We start from the raw sequence: 22,070 nt of genomic DNA, 5'->3' as shown, positions 1-22,070 counted from the left end.
ACTGGATGGCAAAGAACAAACTGCAGTCCTTGTCCATGCTGAATGAGTGCTCTCTGCAGTACCAGGACCAACAGTCCTGGAGCCAAGGAGCTCTATTTGCAGAGCTGGCTGAAAGTTGTTGGCAGGGAGCCCATGTGAGCTCGGTAAATAAAGTATCCAGATAATAAAAATACCCAAAGGCACTGTTTAATTTTTCTGAGGGTTCTGATACAGCCAGCAATATTGCGAGGGAGCAGAAATCTTGCAGACAGGAACATGAGCACAGGGCAAAGCTGACCTTCCAGAAGAGAGGAACAAAAGACACCTGGACAGAGGTTTAAGAGAACCAGGATCATACTGGGGCTGGTGTGTCATAGACCTTCAAGTCTGCTTGAACCTCATCAACCACATCAAGTTGAAAACTTGAAGAACAAAAGGGTCAGTACTTTGTGTATCCATGACCTAGGAATGCAGAGTACAAGGGAAGGGAGATGAAAGGCACAAGCTGCCTTTTCCTGCAGTCACAATGACGTAAAAGGAGATCCTGTGGCAGCAGGTTGCAGCAGTGGAAGAGGGAGATGAAGAGGGAGATGTTTACAGCTTGCAAGATGTAAACATGCTTGGGTTTGCATTTCTCTTCATTAGAGCCTCAGGTGGGAGCTCACAGCATACTGTAAAGAGGAGTGTGAGGGATGTATAAGAGCGCACATCCCAGTCTAGTGGCCCTCTGCTCCCTGGCAGATGGAAGGCAGCCACCTGCATGTGCCCTGCAGGCAGTGGTGTGGAAGGAAGCAGGGGTTGTAGGATCCCACCTTTCACTTCTTTTCCTGACAATTTTCTGGCTGGAGACGCCCCGAGAGCCCTCATTTCATGCCACATGCATGCACTACCTCCTTCCCAAAATGATCCCTTTCATCTAACTAGAAGGCTTTTCTGGATCTACAAACAGCTCAGCAGATCCTTTCCCTTTCACCATCACTTTTCCTTGAATGTTCATTTTTCTCTGTAGCCTAGCAACTCTGCACAGACTCAGAATATTAACAGCTCCTGTCCCCACACACAATCTTCTCCAGAGGCCTGAAAAATGTGATAGCAGAAAGGCTGAGAGTGGCAGGAGCGAGCACGAGAGATGTAGGGAGCACGCAGGGAGCCTATATCAGCATTCAGAAACAGCAAAGCTATTCAGCTGTCGTATCTGCCACCTTCACTCAACATGTACATAACATATAGAGCTATATATAGCCCCATTTATTTACATATTCAAATAGCAACACGACACGCACGCCCTTGTATTCAGAGCTGGGTTCTATATTGAGGTGCTGGCACTCTTGCACACGCACATTCCACTGCTGCATGCTATAAATATATATATGACAAGATGTCAGCAGGTCAGATCCACAAGATCTAATACAGTTTTCAATCAACCAGATGATTGAAATCTTCGCTTGTGGGAAGATACTTCTGCAGTAATCTTCTCCAATGCTGCAGCATTGCTATTGAAACAGGTGGCCATTTAGAACACCGTTCTCAAATACAGACAGCTTTTTAAATATATATATATATATAAATATATATATAAAGGCTGTGGGAGTTCTGCCTCTAATATAAAAACCGAAGCAGGAAGAAATCATCCAGGAGAATTTTCTGCAGTAACAATTCTAACTACTACAGGAATGCCACAGTGCAAGCTGAAGTGGTTCATACCACTGCCATACAACGCTGACATGTTCAGATCTAAAGATAACTTGGCTTGTTCAGGAACAGATGGAGCACTGCAATACATAGCACTGTTCAGCTGAAAGCGTGCTGCAAACCATATAGCCATGGACTCTCATCCTCTCCAATATGACTTCTTTCCTGCTGTGGGGTAGAGTCATCTACGAAATGCAGTGTGAACATAAGTCTCTTCATTGAGAGCACAGAATATTCAGATGGGGGAAATCACCCATTGAGCCAGGCATCTGAACTCATTCTCAGTCCTAGAAGTGGGTTTGATTAAGCCCTGCTGAGGTTCAGACTTGTGATACTGGAGGACTTGCAGAGCTGCTCCTTAGGAAAAATGACAAAATGAAAGGATGCTTAATGGGGATGTGTAAATGCTTATACTCAATAAGCAGCACCAGCACATCTTATTAGTGCTGCAAAATCCCAGATTTGGTCTAGGAATCAGCCAGTCCATCCAACTGCTTGTCTGTATCCAATCTATTCCAGTTGCACAGATAACTGGTTTCCTGCATAACCTCCCATTAATTTATCCTGCGAATGCTACAGGATTTCTAGGAGGAAATCTGCATGGTGGAATAGAAAGCCTCGGGGGGAAGGAGTCATACTCTAGCTCAGCAGCTCCCAGTTTTTCTTCAGCTGAGAGCTTATTTCAGCAAGGCTTCCACAGCTCATTATCAATTGATCTACGTCCATGGTAAAATCATGCAATTCAGCCAACAAAAATATTTCACTCCAGAACATCATTAATGACAAAGACATTAGAGCCTTTCAGCACAAACGCAGGGGACTTCATTATAGGAGATGCTATAAAGCTTTCCCCCACTCCCATGAGGACAGATCCAAGCAGGACTGCTGCTTTACCAGATTGCCCTCTGCATACACACCTCAAATCCATGGGACCTCCATTTCAGAAGGAGTTTCTGGCTCCTTGTGAAGGTCCTAGCTTTCTTCTGGCCATTGCATTTGAAGAAATGGTATGGTGATCTTTGGGTTGTTACTTAGCAACTTGACTCTAAGATGTAGTGAATTCATTGGGCTGTCTCTACATGTGGCCAATATGAAGGCCAAAAATGTAGGGAGAATTTTGTCATTGGAATAGGATGATTTTCAAAGTATTATGGAAGATAGATAAGATTTTTCCCTTCTACAAGTTGCCATAAATACAGTACATATTGACATATGAGTCACACTGACCTATTTTCCAGTTTTTAACCCAAGCCAATCTCTTTGTAACTGATTTCATAACCAAGAATGTGGAGTGCATCAGGATCCTTCACAACAGTTTGCTTTTTTCTTAACTACTTTGTGCAAGATCACCACCCTATTATGGAAGGATCATGTTTTGGGGCAGGGATGGGAGCACTGCTTGTTTGAATTTCAGCAGCCACTCCCACATCTCATCACACAGAAGTTCCCTCAGACCTGATGCTTTTCTTGTCTCCGTGCAGTACCTTAATCTAAGGGCTGTCAAAAAGGACTTGGGGATATTGGTAGATAGCTAGCTGGATGTGAGCCAGCAATGTGCCCTCACAGCCCAGAAAACTGACTGTATCCTGGGCTGCATTAGAAGCAAGGTGGTGAGCAGATTGAGAGAGGTGATCCTGTCCCTCTGCTCTGCACTGAGACATCACCTGGAGAGCTGCATCCAGATATGGAGTCCTCAGTACGGGAGAGACATGGAGCTGCTGGATGCGTTCAGAGGAAGGCCACAAAAATGATGCAAGGGATGGAATACCTCCCTACAAGGACAGGCTGAGAGAGCTGGGGCTGTGCAGCCTGGAGAAGAGAAGGCTCCAGGGAGACCTGAGTGTGGACTTTCAATAGCTAAAGGAGAGCAGTAAGAAAGAAGGGGGCAGATTCTTTAGCTGGGTATGTTGTAATAGGACAAGGGGAAATGGCCTCAAATTAAAAGAGGGGGGATTTAAATTGGACATAAGAAGGAGTTTTTTACGATAAGAGTGGTGAGTCACTGGCACAGGTTGCCCAGTGAGGCGGTGGTGCCCCATTTCTGGAGACACCTCAAGGTCAGGCTGGATGCGGCTCTGAGCACCTGATGGAGCTGTAGGTGGAGCTGGACAAGGTGAACTTTAAGGGTCCCTTCCAACTCAAATGAGTCTATGACTTAATTCTGCATCTTCAAGTACAATCAGTAGGATTTCTGTGAAAGTAGAATGTGGTGTGAGCAGATATCCACAAGCAGCTCTTGGCTTTTCAAACGGTGCTGGTAAATCACCTTGAGACCCAGCAGTCTATGATGGGATGACAGCTGGAGGAATAGGCAAAACAAGTAAGGTCTAGAAATAGCAGTGAAGGTGGGTTCTTGCTATGGATTAGAGTTTCTCTCTCCCCTTCTACAACTGTCTTTATTTCTTCAAGCAACTCACAGACAATAGGAAAAATAGAAATAGGAAGGGATGCTGCTGCTTCCCTTCAGCTAGCATGGGGTTGTGTGTTTGTGTAGAAGTTACTTTCCATTGCTGGAGAAAGCCACCCAGGTGACTGCATGGCACCCTGCAGAGGATACTGCTCACAGCCATAGAGCAGGACCTTCCTTCTCATTCCCTGTTAATTCTCTCCTTCAGGAAAATACCACTTAATATGTACAGAACTGCTACTGTTTGATTTTCCAAGCAAGCAGCCACCCAATGCATTACAGCCCTGCATGCAAGTGACAATTGCTGCATGACCTAAGTGGTACTGAGGCAATCATTGGCAGAGGAAGGCACAGACCATTGCCAGCTCCGAAGAAACCTACCATCTCAGCCACATGCTTGCAATATCACAGTTTAAATGACAGCACACCAAATCCTCTAGCACATGAAACAAAGCACAACTCCTATTTGTCCACGCCACCACAAAATCTGGGTACATCAGAGCTGTACCATGCTTATGCTACACTATAAGAATTTGGCCCTTCTTCAGCACCAAGGCATCCTCTGCTACCTGCCATCGCAGGAGCCTACAGCAAATCCAACAGGACTACATCCCTGCAGTACTATTACAACACACCACCCATTCAGCTATGCACCAAAGATGCATATTTGCTGTGTTTTGTGCTGTGAATCAGGAGATAGTTGAGGCTAGAGGGACACCATTACAGTACTGGAATGTCCTGTCATACTTACAGCATATAACCCAGAAACCTCTGACTGTAGGTTCTGAATACTTGAACCTTTAAAGCCTTTGCATATCCAGATACATAGAACAGACTGATTGGAAAATATGTTATTATTTTTTCCCCCATTGAAAGTAGTTGCCAATAAAGCAGAATAATTTCAGATAAATATGAAAAACGCTGATATATTTGAAGAGAATATGTGGTAGTATAACATTCGTAGCAGTAATCTCTCCTTAAAAACTTAAGTTTTAAAACTCAAGATAAGCATTTCAATGGAAAATCCTCTCCAGGTGTATATTATGTTTTCTGCCTGCTATTGCAGATGTACAGTTGGTCCACTGGAAAGCAATCATGGCCAAAAGATGTGACCATGTGTCCAGTAGCTGAAGAAGCTGCTGTCTCTCATACCAAGTCTATCCATCTATGCTGCCTTCTTTCACCAACTACATTCAGCACACAGCAGAATCACCTATTATTAATGTGTGTGAGTTATATTGATTTGGGATTCAGCTAGGCACATTCATACTCCAGTGAAAACAGGATACAAAGCCTGATCAGGACAGATTAATCTACAGAATTCCTCTACTTGGGCCATTTCAGACATTCCTGATAAATGGAATCTTTGACATAGTGGAGAGAATGGTGCACCCCCCTGATGGCAGCATAACAGTCTGTAGGATGATCTTTTCTGGACAAGAACACCCTTACACACCTGTAGTGGAATTGTCATGGGTTGAAGCAGTGATTGAGCACCGGGTGGGAAGGCAGGGCCAACCCAGGGTTGCTCAGGTGCATGCAATGTACCTAATGACTAGAAGGTGTGGAATCAGGATCCACCCCTTCCCAGACCTCTTTTAAGGGTTGGCAGTAGAAGTAAGGGCATCTTACTGAAGCTTCTTGCATACCTGAGGTCTTCTGAAGGTAAGCAGTTTTTTTTCCCCTCACTTTTTTCTGTGGCTATTGCATTTGAGCTAACTGTCACTTGCTGCAGCTTGGGGTCCTGCTGCTCTGCTGTTGTGTTATGCTTTCCCTTGTGTTACAAAACACAAACCATCTTTTTCCTTGGTTAAAAGGAAGTTTAAGACGCTTGCAGCTCATAGCTTTCCAGGGATATACGTTGCATACCTCTTGAACAGGGGTAACTGATCTTCCTAACAAGGCAATTTTGTTTCTTAGGTTTCAATCAAACTTCAAGAAACTAGGAGGCATCATCTCTGCTATCTCACTGTAATTTCCAAGTGATCAGCCGATTGCTGGCACTCCTGTCAGGCAGCAGTGTGGTGAGAGGTGGTGATAGAAGAGTAGGGAACAGGAGGCAATGAAGTGAAATATCGAGGTTAGCTTTGCCAAGCATCCTGCACCAGCCACTAACCTCTCTGCACTGCGGACTGTTGCCCAGCAAAATGTATCAGCAGTCCCACAAATATCACTGCTTTAACACCTTGTATATCCCTGCAAATGGTTCTTTATGGAAGCCTTGCTTCTTATGCTAGCCCTCTACAATAATCCTCTTGTAACTTTTCAACTTGTCACCAGGTTTATAAAACTTTAAAGCTAGTGCTATAACAAACTGAAACAATGTTATTGCAGATGTAGGAGAGCATCTTGGGATGAATAAATTATAGGAGCCACGAAGAAATCATGATGACAGCGGCTCCATGCTCCAAGTTGCTTATGGTGTGCAGATACACGGGGAGCAGGTTTAGGAATGCAGAGATCATAGGGCAGGGAAATTGAAGCATTATGAAGGATTACCATCTCTTTTTCTAAACGCATACAATATGTCTGGTTGTTTTAATTAATGAAATCCTTCATGAATGCTTGAAAGGAATCTGAACTGTCTGGTACTGGAAAAATACATCCCTGAAGATAAGGGAGGCAAGGCTGCAGGTGGAAATAGCAGCTTCCACTCCCACCCTGCAGAAAGTGGGCAGACTGGGCCAGTTCTTCGGCTGTCTGCTGAAGGGCATGCAGGAAAGACTTCCAGCTCCTGAAGCAGTTGATGCTGGATACCATCAGAGCTGGATCCAACCAAATAACTTCCCCAGCCTGTTTCCTCAGAGGACAACTAGGAAGTACCATCCTCTTGTTCTTAGCAGATCCACTGAGCTACAGAGCATCATTATGAAGGTGTTGCTCTTTTCAGGCTGCCTTTAAAACCCCAACTTGCAAATTCATACAAGACCTGAGAATTCTCCAACCAGGCCTTTCATCTTCATGGATCATCAATTCCCAGAGGATCTGCCACTCAGGTGTGCCCTCCCCAGTACTTACTTGGCCTGGCCCCTGCCACCTTTTCCCAAGCATTTCAATTGATGTCACTGATCTTGGCTCAGCAAATAATCCTTCTAATCAATGACAAGAACAGAGGCTGCAGCTCAGCATTGCTTAGCAGAGCTAAGAGGAGAACACAGCAATAAAGCATTACTTGAGCAAGTGAGCTTGAAAATACGGCTGGCCACACACAGTTAGCAGCTGTGGTGAATGAGATGTCATTTTTTAAAATAAGGACAATAGTTTTGGTCCCTCATGATTAGGAGATCATTACAAAGCCAGCAGTGCACCTAGGAGCCTCTTTTAACCCAGTGTGACTCCATCTGCACTGTACCATGTCACGGTGTCAGGGCATGGCCCTCAAGAAGATAAGATGCTTTGCCTTTGTACAACAAGGAACCAGGAGATACTGAGCTTGTACAGGCTACTGCAGTGTGTTCTGTGGTGTCTGGGAACTTCCAGGGTAATGACACAGTTGTGTTGTCTTTGCATAGCCCTGTAGCCTCCAGGATTGAAATGTCATCACATAATCATTTCGGCAATACCATTCCCATGGGAGCGGAGGCAAAGAGTGTCACTTAGATTGTGGGTGGAGCTGCATTCTTCTAAAGCACCACATCCAGCCAAAGTCCTGTGGAAAACAACTTCTTGAATCATGCTATGGCCAGGCACTGGCAGCACTTGTTCCCTACCATTGTGCAGCCAGTAAATGCCAGGAGTCCCAAGGATAGGCACATGGCAGAGCTGGGGGTTCTCCTCAGCCTGCCCAACCCATTGTTCCAGAAAGGATGTCTGAGGATTAATTAATTATCCTACAAGGGGCAGTAAGTAATAACACTCCTTGTGGAACAATAGAAGCTATTTGGTTGCCATGACAACTTGGCTCCACTTGTGTGCCTTTAATTTATTCATTGCACAGTCCCTTCCCCAATCACACACAGTGCCAAAAAATGCCTTGTTTTTCTTGCCAGTCACCATGTCCAGAGCAGGGGTAGGACATGGCCCTTTCCTCGGGGCATCTGTCACCCAGAATGATGCACGTAAATCTCTTCTGCCTGGAAAACTGCATCCCATGAGATTCTGCTTCCTGTAGGTTTGATGATATATATATATATATATATATATATATATATATATATATATATAATTCTCATCATTTAACCCCTTTCAAAGCCTCCTTGCTACATTTCTTATAGGTCTTGATCTTGAGTGGGTTCTCCTGCAAACACAGGCAGGAAGGATAACCAGGAGTTTGTGTGCTTGTCAACCTCTATGGAGAACCAGGAGATAATCAGAAGCATGGAAGCGACATGCCATGGCAGCATCAACGGATGTGTGGCATAAGCAGTGTGTAGTGCTCACTCTGGTTGCAGCCATGCCATGATTACAGAAACACTCAGTGTCCATCAGCAGTTCTGCCCACGTTCTGTAAGACCTAGAGTGATGTGCAGATGAAGGTCAGTGCAGGTTCAACCTGCTCTCTCCTACACTCCACAGAGGTTTCCCTACAATCTTAATCATACACTTTTGCCCCAGCGGTCCTTCTGCAGAGGAAATATGGTGTTCACTGGAAAGGGGAGAGCGTTGCTCTCACAAGGAAAGGGTTGGAAGTGTTGCTAAGAGAATGGCTGCTAGCACAGTATACAGCATGCCTGACTACAGCAGGTGTGTGGCAAAAGACTTGAGAAGACCTTACAGCCCATGGACACACCTCCAGCAGGAGCTTCATCTTGAACTTGAAGCATTTAGCTCTCTTCTGATATCTATACAGGAAGATCAGGATAATTGTAGCACTCAAGCTGAGAATAAATCCTTCACTTCCTGCAATTACATTTGTGCAATCTGGGGTCTTATACAACATTTCCAGACCCCAAATTTTTCATTCTGACTTTAGCAAGGAAGGTGACAGCTGCCATGTAGGAAAATTCAGGTCCAACTTGAGACTGGGGGAGGAGGTGACTTAATGTTGAGCTTTGTCCTGACAGGCAGGATAGATGGAACTGGGTTAAGCCATCTGCCTTTTTGAAGTTGAGCTTAACCTCAAGCACAGTTACCCAATGCAGTAGGGACTGAGAGCGTTACCTGAATTTTTGTATGTACGTGCTGCTCAGTGTCACTATTAACACTGAGGTGTGACATGCCATACAGAGAATGATAGTAAAGGTTGGGCTAGAGAAAACAGGGCAGGGGAGTCCGGAATCAGATAAATAGAACAGGAGCATTGGGAGATCAAGATTTTAACAGTCTCGAACAGCAAGAGCTCTAAGCTGGCCTAGGATACCCTGCACGGGTCAGGAATGAGGAATAGGACAGTTGCTGCTGAATGGTCCCCATGCATCCTCTTGGCATGCAGAGGGACCTGGAGGAAAAGCCTCTGGGCAGGAGGGAGGAAGGTAGGTCTCAGTGACAGATCAGTGCAATGCAATGGGGTGAAATCTGTTATCTGAGCAGAGAACATTTTTCCTCAGTGGTAGGAAAAGCTCCAGCCTATAAATGCCAACCCAAGCAAGCAGATTGCCCTAAGATGCCTCCCTTCCCAGTAGAGATCTCTAAAGAAATGCCGAATCACTACCAGCAAGCATACAAAGCCACTGCCCATTTTCCATCTTTGCAGTCACAGGCTGACTGTAAAGCTACTCTTGCTTTTGTGCCACCAGAAAAATACAAGCATCTTCTTTGAAGAAGTAAGCATTAATGGCTAGAGGAAACAACTGGCACAAAATGAAAAGAGATGAGAGTCCACTCTGGATAAGTTGTAACTAGTTCCAGAGATGCCAGCCAAGTTTCTTCATATTGACAGATGACACTCAGGATGCTTCTCTGAGCTAGTGAATGCTAACCTTTCCAGGACTTGTTTCATCAGGAAGAAAACTACAGTCCTTCAATCACATCACAAATACTACCAGCAGATACAGGCATGTACCCGAGGTCCATCACACCAGCCTTGCTTTGTGAGGGCTTAATTTCAGAATTGTTTTGGTCTGGAGCTGGGCTGTGGGGCCAGTAGTGACACAGGCCAATTAGTGGGTGGAAAGAGCAAGGCTCAGACAGAAACCAGAAAAAAAAATTTGGAGACCTCATTTAGTACAGCCCGGTGATGTGCTGAACTTTCTTTTTTTATCACACTGCACACGAAGAAATCATGCTTGAATTTGTTGTGCTTTAGTGATGAAGAGCTGTCTCAAGCCATAGTACAATATCTCTCGTAATCCTATGTCCAATGAGAAAAAAAACACATTTTGTATCAGAAATTACAACTTTTCTCCAACAACTTCCCAACAGTTGCAGGGAAGATCTGCAGGAGGAGCTTAAGGAAGCAAAGTCGACTGGCCTTCTTTTCGTCAGGGCACCCTGGCAGCTCAGGTGACTCCAAGGAGAGATTGTCTTGGATGTGCATCTCAACCAGGAAAAGGTAAAACATTTTATTAGCCTTTTGTTCTGTTTGTTTTCATCCCGAACTCACCATGTTGACTTCAGAGATCTGGTCAATGCTGGAGATATGGATGCTCATTCCCACTGTGACAGGGTTACCTGAAAGACAAACAGACTAGGTTAGGACCATATCCAGGCTCTCTCCTCCTGCCTGCTATTACAGCACTGAGTAGAAATGCATGGATGTGACTTGAAGCAGCCTCACATTCTGCAAGTACCCAGAATTTCAAAGTCACATGTGCTCAGATTATTAGAGAAGAATAGATTTGTCTGACTCCCAGCTTGATTCTTTAATTCTTGGAAGTTAATCACTCCCCCTAGTTATACAATTATCTCTGGTTATTCTAAATAACACCTTCAGAGACATCAGCAGGCTCTCAGAGGTCTTGCAAAAGGTGTTGCTGATTGACTATACACAGAACACAGCATCAAATCCATGCAGCACATAGGCAGGAAAGATACTCAAGCTCACTTCTCCATCCTCCTGCCAGCGCTGCCATACCAAACAAAGCCCAGATGAGTTTTAATACCCAAGACACCAGACAAGTAATGGAAACAGATCCATTAAGTTAGAAACTAGCATTTCTACTGTGGCTTTTCAGGGAAGCGAAGAGTAGTGCTGGGATTAGAGCACAAATTCCCCATTTTACCATTGGCATAAGGGTACACCATCCCTCACTTAAGCTGTGTAAAATGATTTGCAGAGTGATACGCATCCGCTGCTGAAACTAGCACAAGCTCTACCTACAGCAGCTAGGGATAAGATTTCTGAGAGCCACCAGTCCCCTGTCATCCCCACTGCTCCACAGTCAAACTCAATTCCACTGCAGCCAACAGTCCTCTTCTCACATGTGCCTTGCAGTGTAGTACAAGTGAGGGAAAGGCAAGCAGCTCTGCCACTCAAGGTATTAACTCTTCCATGGACTCATTAGTAGATCTAAGTGCTGGAATATTTACAGATAATCATGAAATGGCTTAGAAAGTAATTAGGAGATTGGGGTAGAGGGGAGAACCACACAACTGGAAATGAAGTGATTTTTTAATTATATGTTTCCAGAAGTAGGAAAGTAGTGTCATTAGGGCTGCCTTGTGATTGGGTGTGCTGTTAACCAAGACCCTCTGCTGCAAATTAAGCAGTGTTATCTTTTAATGGAATATGAACAACACTGAAAACATCAGAATCAACAACTGTAATTAGACCCTGCTAGGCAAATCCCCTGAAAGAGGCAGTGCTCTTCTGCAGCACTCCTGGCTCACTGTCAGTGGTGCCAGGGACAGGGTGCTCAGAAAACCTTGCAGAGCCTCCAGAAATCCCCATGCAGGCTCCCAGCCACATCCTTGTATTGCTTTGCTCATCTATTACAAAGGAACCAGGTGGGAAAATAACCACAAGTTACTCTGTGACAGCCAACCTTCTCACATCCTGCGCTGTGCCAGAGGCTGACAGCAACACCAGTAAAGCACTTCAGGAAGTCTCACTTCAAGTAGTTTGTCTTTTTTTCTGCACTCAGGACCTTGTAGTGATAGCAGCTATGGCAGGAAGTATCACTGCCCTGAAGACCTTACTGACTAATTGGCTGCAAGAGGAAAGATGGGGCTGTGTCAGGGCTGCAGCAGAGCTGGGGAGAAGCCAGCTCCTGACTTCTGAGCCCCACTGCATGCCAGTGTTGTTTCCTCCAAGAGATGCCCTGCTGTTGTCTTTGCTTCCAGTTTGTCAATACTGGTGAATGTGGTACTGTGGTCAGGTGTCCTTTCCTTTCTTGGTGAGAGGAAAAAAAAAGCTTTTCTTCACCCCTGCCATGCAAGAGACCCACTGAAACAACCGGCCTGAGTGGCAATAGGAAGCACTGACAGTGGTGATATGCAAATATTTGTCAAATGCAGAGACTATCCAATCTAATCTATCTGTCTAGACATTTGTGCTGTGTTCATCACCATGGTATCTGAGTGCCTGGGGTCATGCAGTGACTCAGTGTCAGAGCTGTGGATAAGATCCAGACCTTCCAACTTCCAGCTCCAAGACAAGTGCTGGAGCGGAGATCATCGTGCTGCTCCCCATCAGTCTGTGCTTACCCGCACCCAGCGCTTGTGCCCAGTCAGCAATGTTCCCAATGGCCACTCTGGGCACTGCCAAGACCTCTATACCCCATCCATCACAGCAAGTGGGAAGCTTCATGAGCTACTTCCATCCCCTGGGATATGGATTTGTCAACTCACTCCAGAGATGAAGGTATGCAAAGATCTATATTGGATCTACTCTTGGCTTGATTGCCAGGAAGCCATTTTACCTTCACTCTTACTTGAAGACTGCCCTTCCACCTCTTCAGGACAGCACACGTGCATACACAGCCAGCAGAAAATACTCGCTCTACCTCTTACCACAGCCCAGAGAGAAACTAGATCGGCTGCTGTCCAACATTCAGGCTGTAAGTAGTACACAGAATAAACAAAGGACATCAATTCTGCCAATGTTAATAGCTTCAGGCAAGAGGGATACAAAAAGTAGGGTATTTAAAATACAGGATAACGTCATCTGAATTTGTTCAAAAGGCAGAGCTCTGCATCTGCAGATCTGAAAAATGCAAAAGAAAACCTGATATTAAAGATTTATGCTTTTATCTGCAAACTAGACCTTTAGCCCTTAGAGAAAATGCTTATGCCTTGGAAAGGTTTGTAGGCAAGTTCACAAGTGAGGGACAGTGAGAAACTGCCTCTTCCACCAGTGAACAGCACTGCCATGCATCTCCATTTCTCACCACCACTGGAGAAGTCACCAACATTTTGTCCTCAAAGCAGTTTGACGTCTGTGAAAAATGTTCTCAGGGGAAGTTGGAAGGAAAGCAGACAAAAGAGTTATAATAAAATCAGTCCTTTTTCTGCAAGTGATACTTGTCAAATACAAAAACAGCCAAGGTAGAGAACAAGTTGTGCTAATCTGTAATATTTTTCCAGCAACCAGTTATTACTTTCACATTTTATTTTATAATGTTTTAAAGCCCCAGAACCCAGCATCGTGTTGCTACAGAAGCAATCCCTATGGCACAACTGCAGAGGAAAGATCATGTTCCCAAGCCTGTCTGCTTTCACTGCAGTCAGGGGTGATGGCAGCCTGGATCAAGGCATTTCTTCCAGTTTTCAGCCTTGTAGTTCAGCTGCAGGAGGAAGCAAAATCCGTAGCACAAAATTCAGTGTATGTAATGTGCCTCCAAACACAATATGGTGACTTGGGCAGCTGGACTGCGCCGTGGTTCACATCGCCCTTTCTTCACTCTTAGCCCAGAAAGTTAAACTAGAGCAAGTTTGGATTTCTCTGCCATTAGATTTCCAACTACAATACAGAAACAGTCAAAGACTCAAGAACAGTGAGCAGTCAAATGTGACTTATTATCTACTAAAGCCACATCACTTTTATAAACTACAGCCAGTGCTTTGAGGAGCCTGGTTCTTGCATCTCTGAGTATGTGAACCTGGCATTGCTGGCACAGCAAAGGCTTGCAGTTGCTAAGGGACAGGCTTCAGCCTCAAGTCTACGCTCCAGCCCAAACTACAGGAACAAAGGGTTGACAAGGATCTTGGGAGGTGGCACAGCCCACATCCTTCACAGAAGCAGACTCAAACTTAAAACTTCTTTAGTGGAGGCTTTCTTTAAAACCACCAGTATCAGAAATTCTCTTGCACCCCTGAACAATCTCTCGCATTTGACTGCAATGAGAAAGCTTTACTTGAATATCCAAATTAAACCTTCTCTGCAGTACAAGCGTAGTTGATTGTCTCATCATCTCCCACCCTCCCCCTCCCCCCCCAATGATAGTGAAAGAATAAATCAATCATCCTTCTTTGACAACAGCTTTCATGTACTGAGAAACCATGACATCCTTCTCCCTCCCCCACTAATACTGTCTTTCCTAGATTAAATGCACCTGAATTTTCCAACCTCTCCTTGGAGGTCATGTTTTCTAAAGCTCTAACAATTAGTGCTGTTCTCCTCTGGCCTTTTGCCAATTTGTCTACATCTCTATTTTAAAGGATGGTAGCCAGACCCTGAAGTAAAGATGACATGTCATCAGCACAGAGGGAGAAAAAAACAACCTCCAATGTATAGCATTCTCCTAAACCACTATGGGTATACTGCTGTCCAGAAACCACTCCAAACCCACTGCTCCCATCCTGAGACCTGCTTGCTTTGAGTAGGAGTTCAGAGATATCAATGGAGCAGCCCTGTTCTTAACATTCAAGTGCATCACATGTAGAAGAGAGGGAATGTAGCACTGTCTTTTGGCCAAGAGTGAGGCTCATCCAATCTGATATATGCATGAGTCCCAGTGTTGCCTGCTTGCACCCTGCCTGTGGCATTATCAGTCTCCAAGATTGCCTGGGAAGATCATGGAGCATATCCTCCTAGAAGCTATTTTAAGGCACGTATGAGACAAAGAGGTGATTCAAGACAGCATGGCTTCACCAAGAGCAGATCTTGCCTGACCAATCTGATGGCCTTCTACAACAGTGATGGCTTCAGTGGATGGGGGAAGGGAGATGGATTTCATCTACCTGGACTTCTGCAAAGCCTTTGATGTGGTCCCTCACCACATCCTTCTCTCTAAATTGGAAAGGTGTGGATTGGAGGGATGGACTGTTCGACGGATCAGAAATAGGTTGTCTGAACACAGCCAAAGGATTGTGGTCAATGTTTCTGTGTCATGGTGGAGGTCGGTCACAAGCGGTGTCCCTCAGGATGATGCCCCTCATCAGCGACAGACAGTGGCATTGAGTGCACCCTCAACAAGTTTACGGATGACACCAAGCTGAGTGGTGCAGTCGATACATTGTAAGGAAGGGAAACCATCCAGAGGGACCTGGACAGCCTGGAGAAGTGGGCCCATGAAAACCTAATGAGGTTCAATAAGGCCAAGTGCACGGTGCTGCATTTGGGTTGGGGCAATCCCAGGCATTTATACAAACAGGAAAGATCTTCTTCAGAGCAGCCCTGTGGAGAAGGACTTGGGAGTCATGGTGGAAGAGAAGCTGGACATGAGTGAGCAGTTGCACTTGCAGCCCGGAAGGCCAACTGTGTTCTGGGCTGCACTAAAAAAAGGGTGGCCAGTAGGGAGAGGGAGGCAATTGTGCCCCTCTACTCAACTCTTGACTCAGTACTGCATCCAGACCTGAGGCCTCCAGTATGGGAAGGACATGGAGCTCTTGGAGCAGGTCCAGAGGAGGGCTAGTAAGATGATCAGAGGGCTGGAGCATCTCTCCTGTGAAGAAAGGTTGAGGGAACAGGGCTTGTTTAGCTTGGAGAGAGCTCCGGGGAGACTTTCCAGTACTTGAAGGAAGCACATTCACGGGAGGGGGAATGGCTGCTTATGAGGGTGGATAGGGATAGGACAAGGGGGAATGGTTTTAAAGTGAGACAGAGGAGGTTTAGGTTAGATATTAGGAGGAAGTTTTTCACACAGAGGGCAGTGACACACTGGAATATGTTGCCCGAGGAGGCTGTGGATGCCCCATCCCTGGAGGCATCCTTGAGGCCAGGCTGGATGTGGCTCTGGGCAGCCTGGTCTAGTATTTGGCATCCCTGCGCATAGCAGGGTGGTTGTAACTAGATGATCATTGTGGTCCCTTTCAAGCTAGGCCATTCTGTGCTTCTATGATTCCTGCAGTAGCATTAGAACTCCTTTAAAGTCTTCTGCTGAGTGAAAGCCAGAGAAAATGAGTTTTCAGACACCAAATCTGTACAAAGAACAGGTTTGTGCCTCACCCTACAATGAGGCATAATGCTCTGTGCATGCCATTCCATGCCAGAGAAACCAGAGGACAGCAGTGGCACTAGAGCCCAGAAGCAGCAAGTCCCAGACAAGGTTGCCCTGTGTTGGCTGGCAGAAGTGTTTCTGCAAAAGCAGGGCAATACAGGCAGACACAGAGAGGGCAAGGTTTCTTGTTAGATGCCGCTATGGGACTGCAGTGCTTTACTTGCATTTTCAACGATTCCTCTGCTCCCAACTTCCTCCCGTCTTCCACCTCCAATTAGAGTATTCTTAGGCTTGCCAAAGGCAAGACCGGCACACAGATAAATTTCACTCCCAGGACTTTTTCCTTCAGTATGACTCCCGCTTTGCTGAATGCAGAACTGTTCAGTGCCTACTTGCTCTTTCTGCAGGAAAAGGCTTGTCCAAGCCACTGCCCCTGCTTTGTTCTCAGCACTGGACCTCAGGGCAGCCTGGCTTTATGTTTACAACTTAAAACCGTGGCCTACGTCACTGCTGTGTGCAGTGAGGAGCTGGTTATACAAGGCTGACAGACACTGTTAGTTAGATGGAGAGAGCTACCAGGTAATCAGTGGCACAGAATGGACCAGGGCTTGCTGCCTGGATCCAGCCGAGCAGGCTGCCAAGATATCCCACTCTGTCCTATCCAGAACAGCTTTCAGCCCAAATACTATTCCACAGTTTCTTTTACATCTTCCCAGAAGATAATTTAGAGTCCCATGTAGTGCCTGAACACTCAGTTTCACCGCAGGAGAGTCGCCCATAGTTACCGCCAGCACCAGGGGAATAAAAGTGTTCCTGTTTTTTCCCTCCACAACATTGGAGGACTGTAGGAGGAGTTTACAAATTGTTATTTGCATAATGGCTGTGCTGTTGAATCTCAAGGCTCTGCTATAGCAGTTAGTGGAAGAATGTCTAGAAGATCATAGAATCATTGGAAAGGACCCTTAAAGATCACCCAGTCCAACTCCTGCACAATAAGCAGGGACACCTACAGTTCCATCAGGTGCTCAGAGTCCCATACAGCCTGATCTTGAGTGTCTGTAGGTATGGAGAACCACCACCTCTCTGGGCAACCTGTGCCAGTGCCTCACCACCCTTATTGTAAAAAACTCCTTCCTTATATCCAGTCTAAATCTTCCCTCTTTTAGTTTGAAACCATTTCTCCTTGTCCTATCAGACAAGGGGATGCCATCCCAGCATTGCAGTACATCAAACCATGAAGAAGATTCCCGTAATTTTCCCATTCTTTTCCTTTTAGCTTAGGTACAAATGCAATATGCACCCCCCCCCCCCCCCATGAGGACAAGCTAAGAGAGCTGGGACTCTTCAGCCTGGACAAGAGAAGGCTTCAGGAAGACTCTAGCAGCCTTATAGTACCTGAAGGGGCCTACAGGAAAGCTGAGGAGGGACTTTTTATATGGGCAGGTAGCGACTGGACAAGGAAAATTGGCTTTAAACTGGAGGAGGGTAGATCTAAATGAGATACTATGAAGAAATTCTTTACTGTGAGGGTGGCGAGACACTGGAACATGTTGCCCAGAGAGGCTGTGGATGCCCCCCTTCCTGGAAGCATTCAAGGCCAGGCTGGATAGAGCTTTGAGCAACCTGGTCTAGAGGGAGGTGTCCCTGCCTATAGTTGGGAATTGGAACTAGATGATCTTAAAGGTCCCTTCCAACCCAAACCATTCTATGATTCAGTACACATTAATCCTGCTGGATGAGCAAGGAAAGTTGACCGCATATCATGAAAGCACGAACGTTTTGGGAGCAGCTTTCATCCAGCATCTCTGATTTGTGGTGACATCTGGAAGTGCCAAGATCAGCAGGGTCTCTTAAGTACTTACTTCAACTTTTCAAAAAGATTGAGGTTTAAATACTAACTAAACATCCTCCAAACATTTTTCTTTTTTTAATTCTTATTTCTATGACTCACTGTTGACCTCTCCCCCATCCACATCTGATAGCTGTGCAGTGAACTTGCCAGGATCAGCACAATAGCCATCATTGCTATGAGCTATCACGCATCCAGAGGCTGATATCAAAACTCCCCTGCTGCTCCTTGCAGGTCACTCTTTGATATCCATTGGATGTACAGGAGAAAATTGTACCATGACAATAGCCTTTTAGCCAGCTTTGTAGTTTACAAGAGAGATGGTCTCATGGCAGGTTAACAGCTACAACATCTGCTGCACTGTGGAGAAACAGAGAGACAGAGGGACTTGTGCTCAGGAATCTTCTTGCTTCACATGAATAAAGAGTGGTAGTCTAGAGCTGGAAGTCAGAGCCCTGGTGTCCAAAATATACAGATCTACCCATGCCTGCCTCTTCCCCATGGATTTAATCTTCTGCAAGGTGGGAGGGATAGCCACCACCACTGACTCATGGAGTTTGCAGCCACTCTCCAGGTAGGCCTGGCAGAAAACAGTTTCCTCTGCCTGACAGCCTTGCTGCATTTTGCCTGCTTCTTGAGGGACGTGGCTTGGCACATCTTGAGCTTTCACACAGAACAAGATTGTGCCTAGCCTTCCTAGGCTTCCATCCGTCCAAATCAGATCAGGCACAGCAGAACCCTGTATGAGGAGGCTAATGGGGATTTCCAGCCCACACTACTCTGCTCCAACAGAGTAAGTAAACTACATATTTTCCTAAGTCATACGTCCTCCTGACACTAGCAGCCCATGAGCCAGGAGGGCTGGGCTAGTTTGTTTCCTGAACAGGTATTTGGCATATCCAAATACTGAAAAACTCAAAGGCTTAGGTAAGAGACAGGTTTACCTCCAAGTAAGCACTGAAGCTGATCTTTCAGCAAAGGGCCAAGAGATGCACCACTTGCAAAGTACGCATATCTGACCACTCGGGTACTACCCCATGATGCTGTCTGCAGACATACCCTATCAGTTAACCTTGATAATAGCTGCCACATTTCTATTATGTTGTCAAATGAAGCTGTCCCTGCAGATGTGAGTGGAGAGAATATTTTCTCAAGCAAGCTGTGCCTGCTTGTGAGCCAGTGCTGAGGGATCCTTCTGGAGGAACAATGCTTTCCCACTGCAGATGTAACACTCATTCTGCGACTGTTCTAGGGAAAGCAGAGAGCTAAGGAGCACAGTCAAGCACAATCTGTGAGGCACAGTAGATTACCTAATCTATCTCATGGGTATTTTTAATGGATTAGTAGGTATTAGAGTGGGATATTGCAAATATCCCATGGAAATTTGGAAGTGAGAGACAACAATCAACCGGCTGCAAAAACAGTGTAAAGGTTGTCCCAGAGGTATCGAAGGATTACAGAGCAAGCTAAATCAAGGCTGACTTTAAAAGATATTACTAGATGGCTTCCCAAGCTGAATAAAAACAAGATCTCAATGTACAGGCTTAAAAATGGAACAAGAGAGTAGACATCAACCTCACAACTCTTGTACGACTGGTGGACTCAGTTCAGCAAAGCACCTGTACATGCACACAGGACTTTCAGCATTAAGAAAAATCAACAACTTCTCAGAATATGATCTGGTTTTGGGAGAGACCTGGCCCAACATTCAGGAGACATTTTTAAAGCTACTTCTCCCTCAGTGAGGAGGGTAGCTTTCCAAAGCCAGGCTTATCTCTTGCCTGAGTGATACATGCCTGGTAAGATTACAGAAAATTGGGGGGAAAAGAAATTTTCAGGTTTATCATAAATTATTTGTCCTCAACACAGACCTACAAAGCTGAATCACCTTACTAGATCTGATAGAAAGGTGACATCATTAGTGGGACTCAAGCAATAAGCTCTTAAAGAGCAACCTAAGAACACCACTTCCCACCCCTTGAAATAGGCAACACCCAGCCCAAACCACAGCAAGTTTACTTTGCAGAGATGCCACAGACATTGGTTTCTTTGCAAGGCTGAGTGCAGAAGGCAGATCCAGCCATCAGGAGATGAAGGTGCAGTACTGTCAGAACAAGGATCAGTCACCCATCCTCCCTGTCCAGGGCACATACACTCAGACAGATCCCTGGCTTTGCATTCTACAGAGTAAATACTTTGAAGGATTTTGCTTTTACATCTTTGCTTTCTGCAGAGAAGGGCGCTTCTGTAAAACATCACATTTCCCTGAAGTTATACTAAGCTGGCTCTAGAAAAAGCAGAGGTACTGAATTTCCCAGACTCCCTCAGCTCTTAAACCCCTCCAAAAGTGGTAGTGGGAAGGCAACAGAGCTTCCCAAACAAGTATTTGTCGTAGACTGACAGCAGATCAACTGAAGCCAGGTATTTTTCCTCCAGCAGCAAGAACCATCAGACCCACACTGATTAGCCACCTCCACATTTCTCCACCTGATAAAACTCCCTCCTACCTCTGCTAAGATGCTGGCAGGCAAGTGCATCTCCCTGAGGCCTGCACAGCAGCTGGGCAGAGCTCTATTCACCTGAGGAAGCTGGGGAGGACTCAGGAGGAATCCATTTTTTCTGCTTTTGCTCAGGCCCTCATTGCTCTATCTACACTTCCAGCTGGGGTATCCCTTGTGCTCTCAGAGCCATCATCATCCTCCTGCTTTCAGAGCTACCCAATTCCCAATTCAGATAGGCTGGGAAGCCTTTGGTTCCCATTTCCTAGCCCACTGCTAGTTACTTGCCTTTCCAGGACTAGCAGACAAGAGTAGAGTTTTAGAAAGCATCATCCACAGACATTTAGTATTTTGAACCACACAAGAGGGAGCAGAATCCTTATCCACTGGGTTCAAGCCTAGTATTGCATGCGCAACACCATGACTCTCCCGCAGCAGTCTAACAGGCAGGAATACAGCAAACAACTGGGAAGACCACAGCACCAAACTACTATCTTCCTACACACAGCCAGGAGGGGTGCTATAAGGGGGGCATCCCACCCCACCTCCTCCCATTGGGTGAGGCTGCCATGGTGGTACAAAGTTGAGGCCATTTAGCCATTTGGCAATCATACCACCTGGCAGCTGTAGAAACTTCTCATACATTACCCATTAGTCTGCCTCATATCCATCTGACCTCTCAGAGCACAAAGGTCCTGATCTACCTTTTTAGCACTGGGCTTTTGTTAATGAATGCTCCCACATGGAAGAGGCTTGCTTTTGTGATGTACTAGAAACATCATCCTCCAAACAACTAGAGACCTGGGCTGTATGTGAGTATGTGACCTCTCTAGGAAAATGCTCTCATACATTACCAAATCCTGAGCTATCTAATCCCCTTAGCTGAAAATGAGCCGAACCAAATTAATTTAAATGGGTTAACACAAGCTTCTCCATTCATATCAAATCCATTACTCTGTCTTGGAAGTATTTGTAACAACAACAAAATATCTGGACTTGACATTTTTATCAAAGTGACAACAAGAAGGTGTTTTCCCTCTATTTCCAGTCATTAAGGAGTTAGTCACACTTTCTCATCACTTTTATAGACTTGTGTCTTTAAAGAATACCACAATCTTTAATTTCTGGATGAATCCAATAGGATGTGCACAGCATGGGGAGAAGAAAAAAAAAAGGAAAGAAACACAGTGGCCAGGTCAGGACACATCAGACTTATGCAAAGAGCATACTCAGGGCTGAGACCTCCAGTGACAGTAGAGACAGCCTTGCTGTGCCCGATGCCATACCTGTCGGTAGGTGACTTCTTGGTGGTGCTTCATCCCACAACATGATGCAAATTCAGTGGCTGGGGTCCCCATGAGAGAGATGGCCATTCCTTCCTTGTCACCTTTGTCAAGTGTTTGGTGGAGATACAGCTTTTCTCAGTGCCTAGCTTGTCCCTCCCAGTA

General features: G+C 45.5%; 1 protein-coding gene across 2 annotated transcripts in view; it reads right to left on the bottom strand.

Annotated features, from left to right (window-relative positions):
- The window catches only part of LOC306951440 (gamma-aminobutyric acid receptor subunit beta-4), a gene marked incomplete at its 3' end in the record, with an annotated part of 61,980 nt that overhangs the window by 28,407 nt on the left and 11,503 nt on the right, over positions 1 to 22,070 (bottom strand). For both annotated transcript variants that reach the window (XM_079541941.1, XM_079541942.1), the window contains exon 2: positions 10,560 to 10,627. In XM_079541941.1, coding sequence (XP_079398067.1) covers positions 10,560 to 10,607 — 48 coding nt within the window. In that variant the 5' untranslated portion in view covers positions 10,608 to 10,627. The remainder of the gene's footprint in view (positions 1 to 10,559; positions 10,628 to 22,070) is intronic.

The sequence above is a fragment of the Tetrao urogallus genome, assembly GCF_951394365.1.
Source record: "Tetrao urogallus genome assembly, chromosome: 13".
Taxonomy (NCBI): domain Eukaryota; kingdom Metazoa; phylum Chordata; class Aves; order Galliformes; family Phasianidae; genus Tetrao; species Tetrao urogallus.
This window is presented reverse-complemented; position numbering and strand designations above follow the sequence as displayed.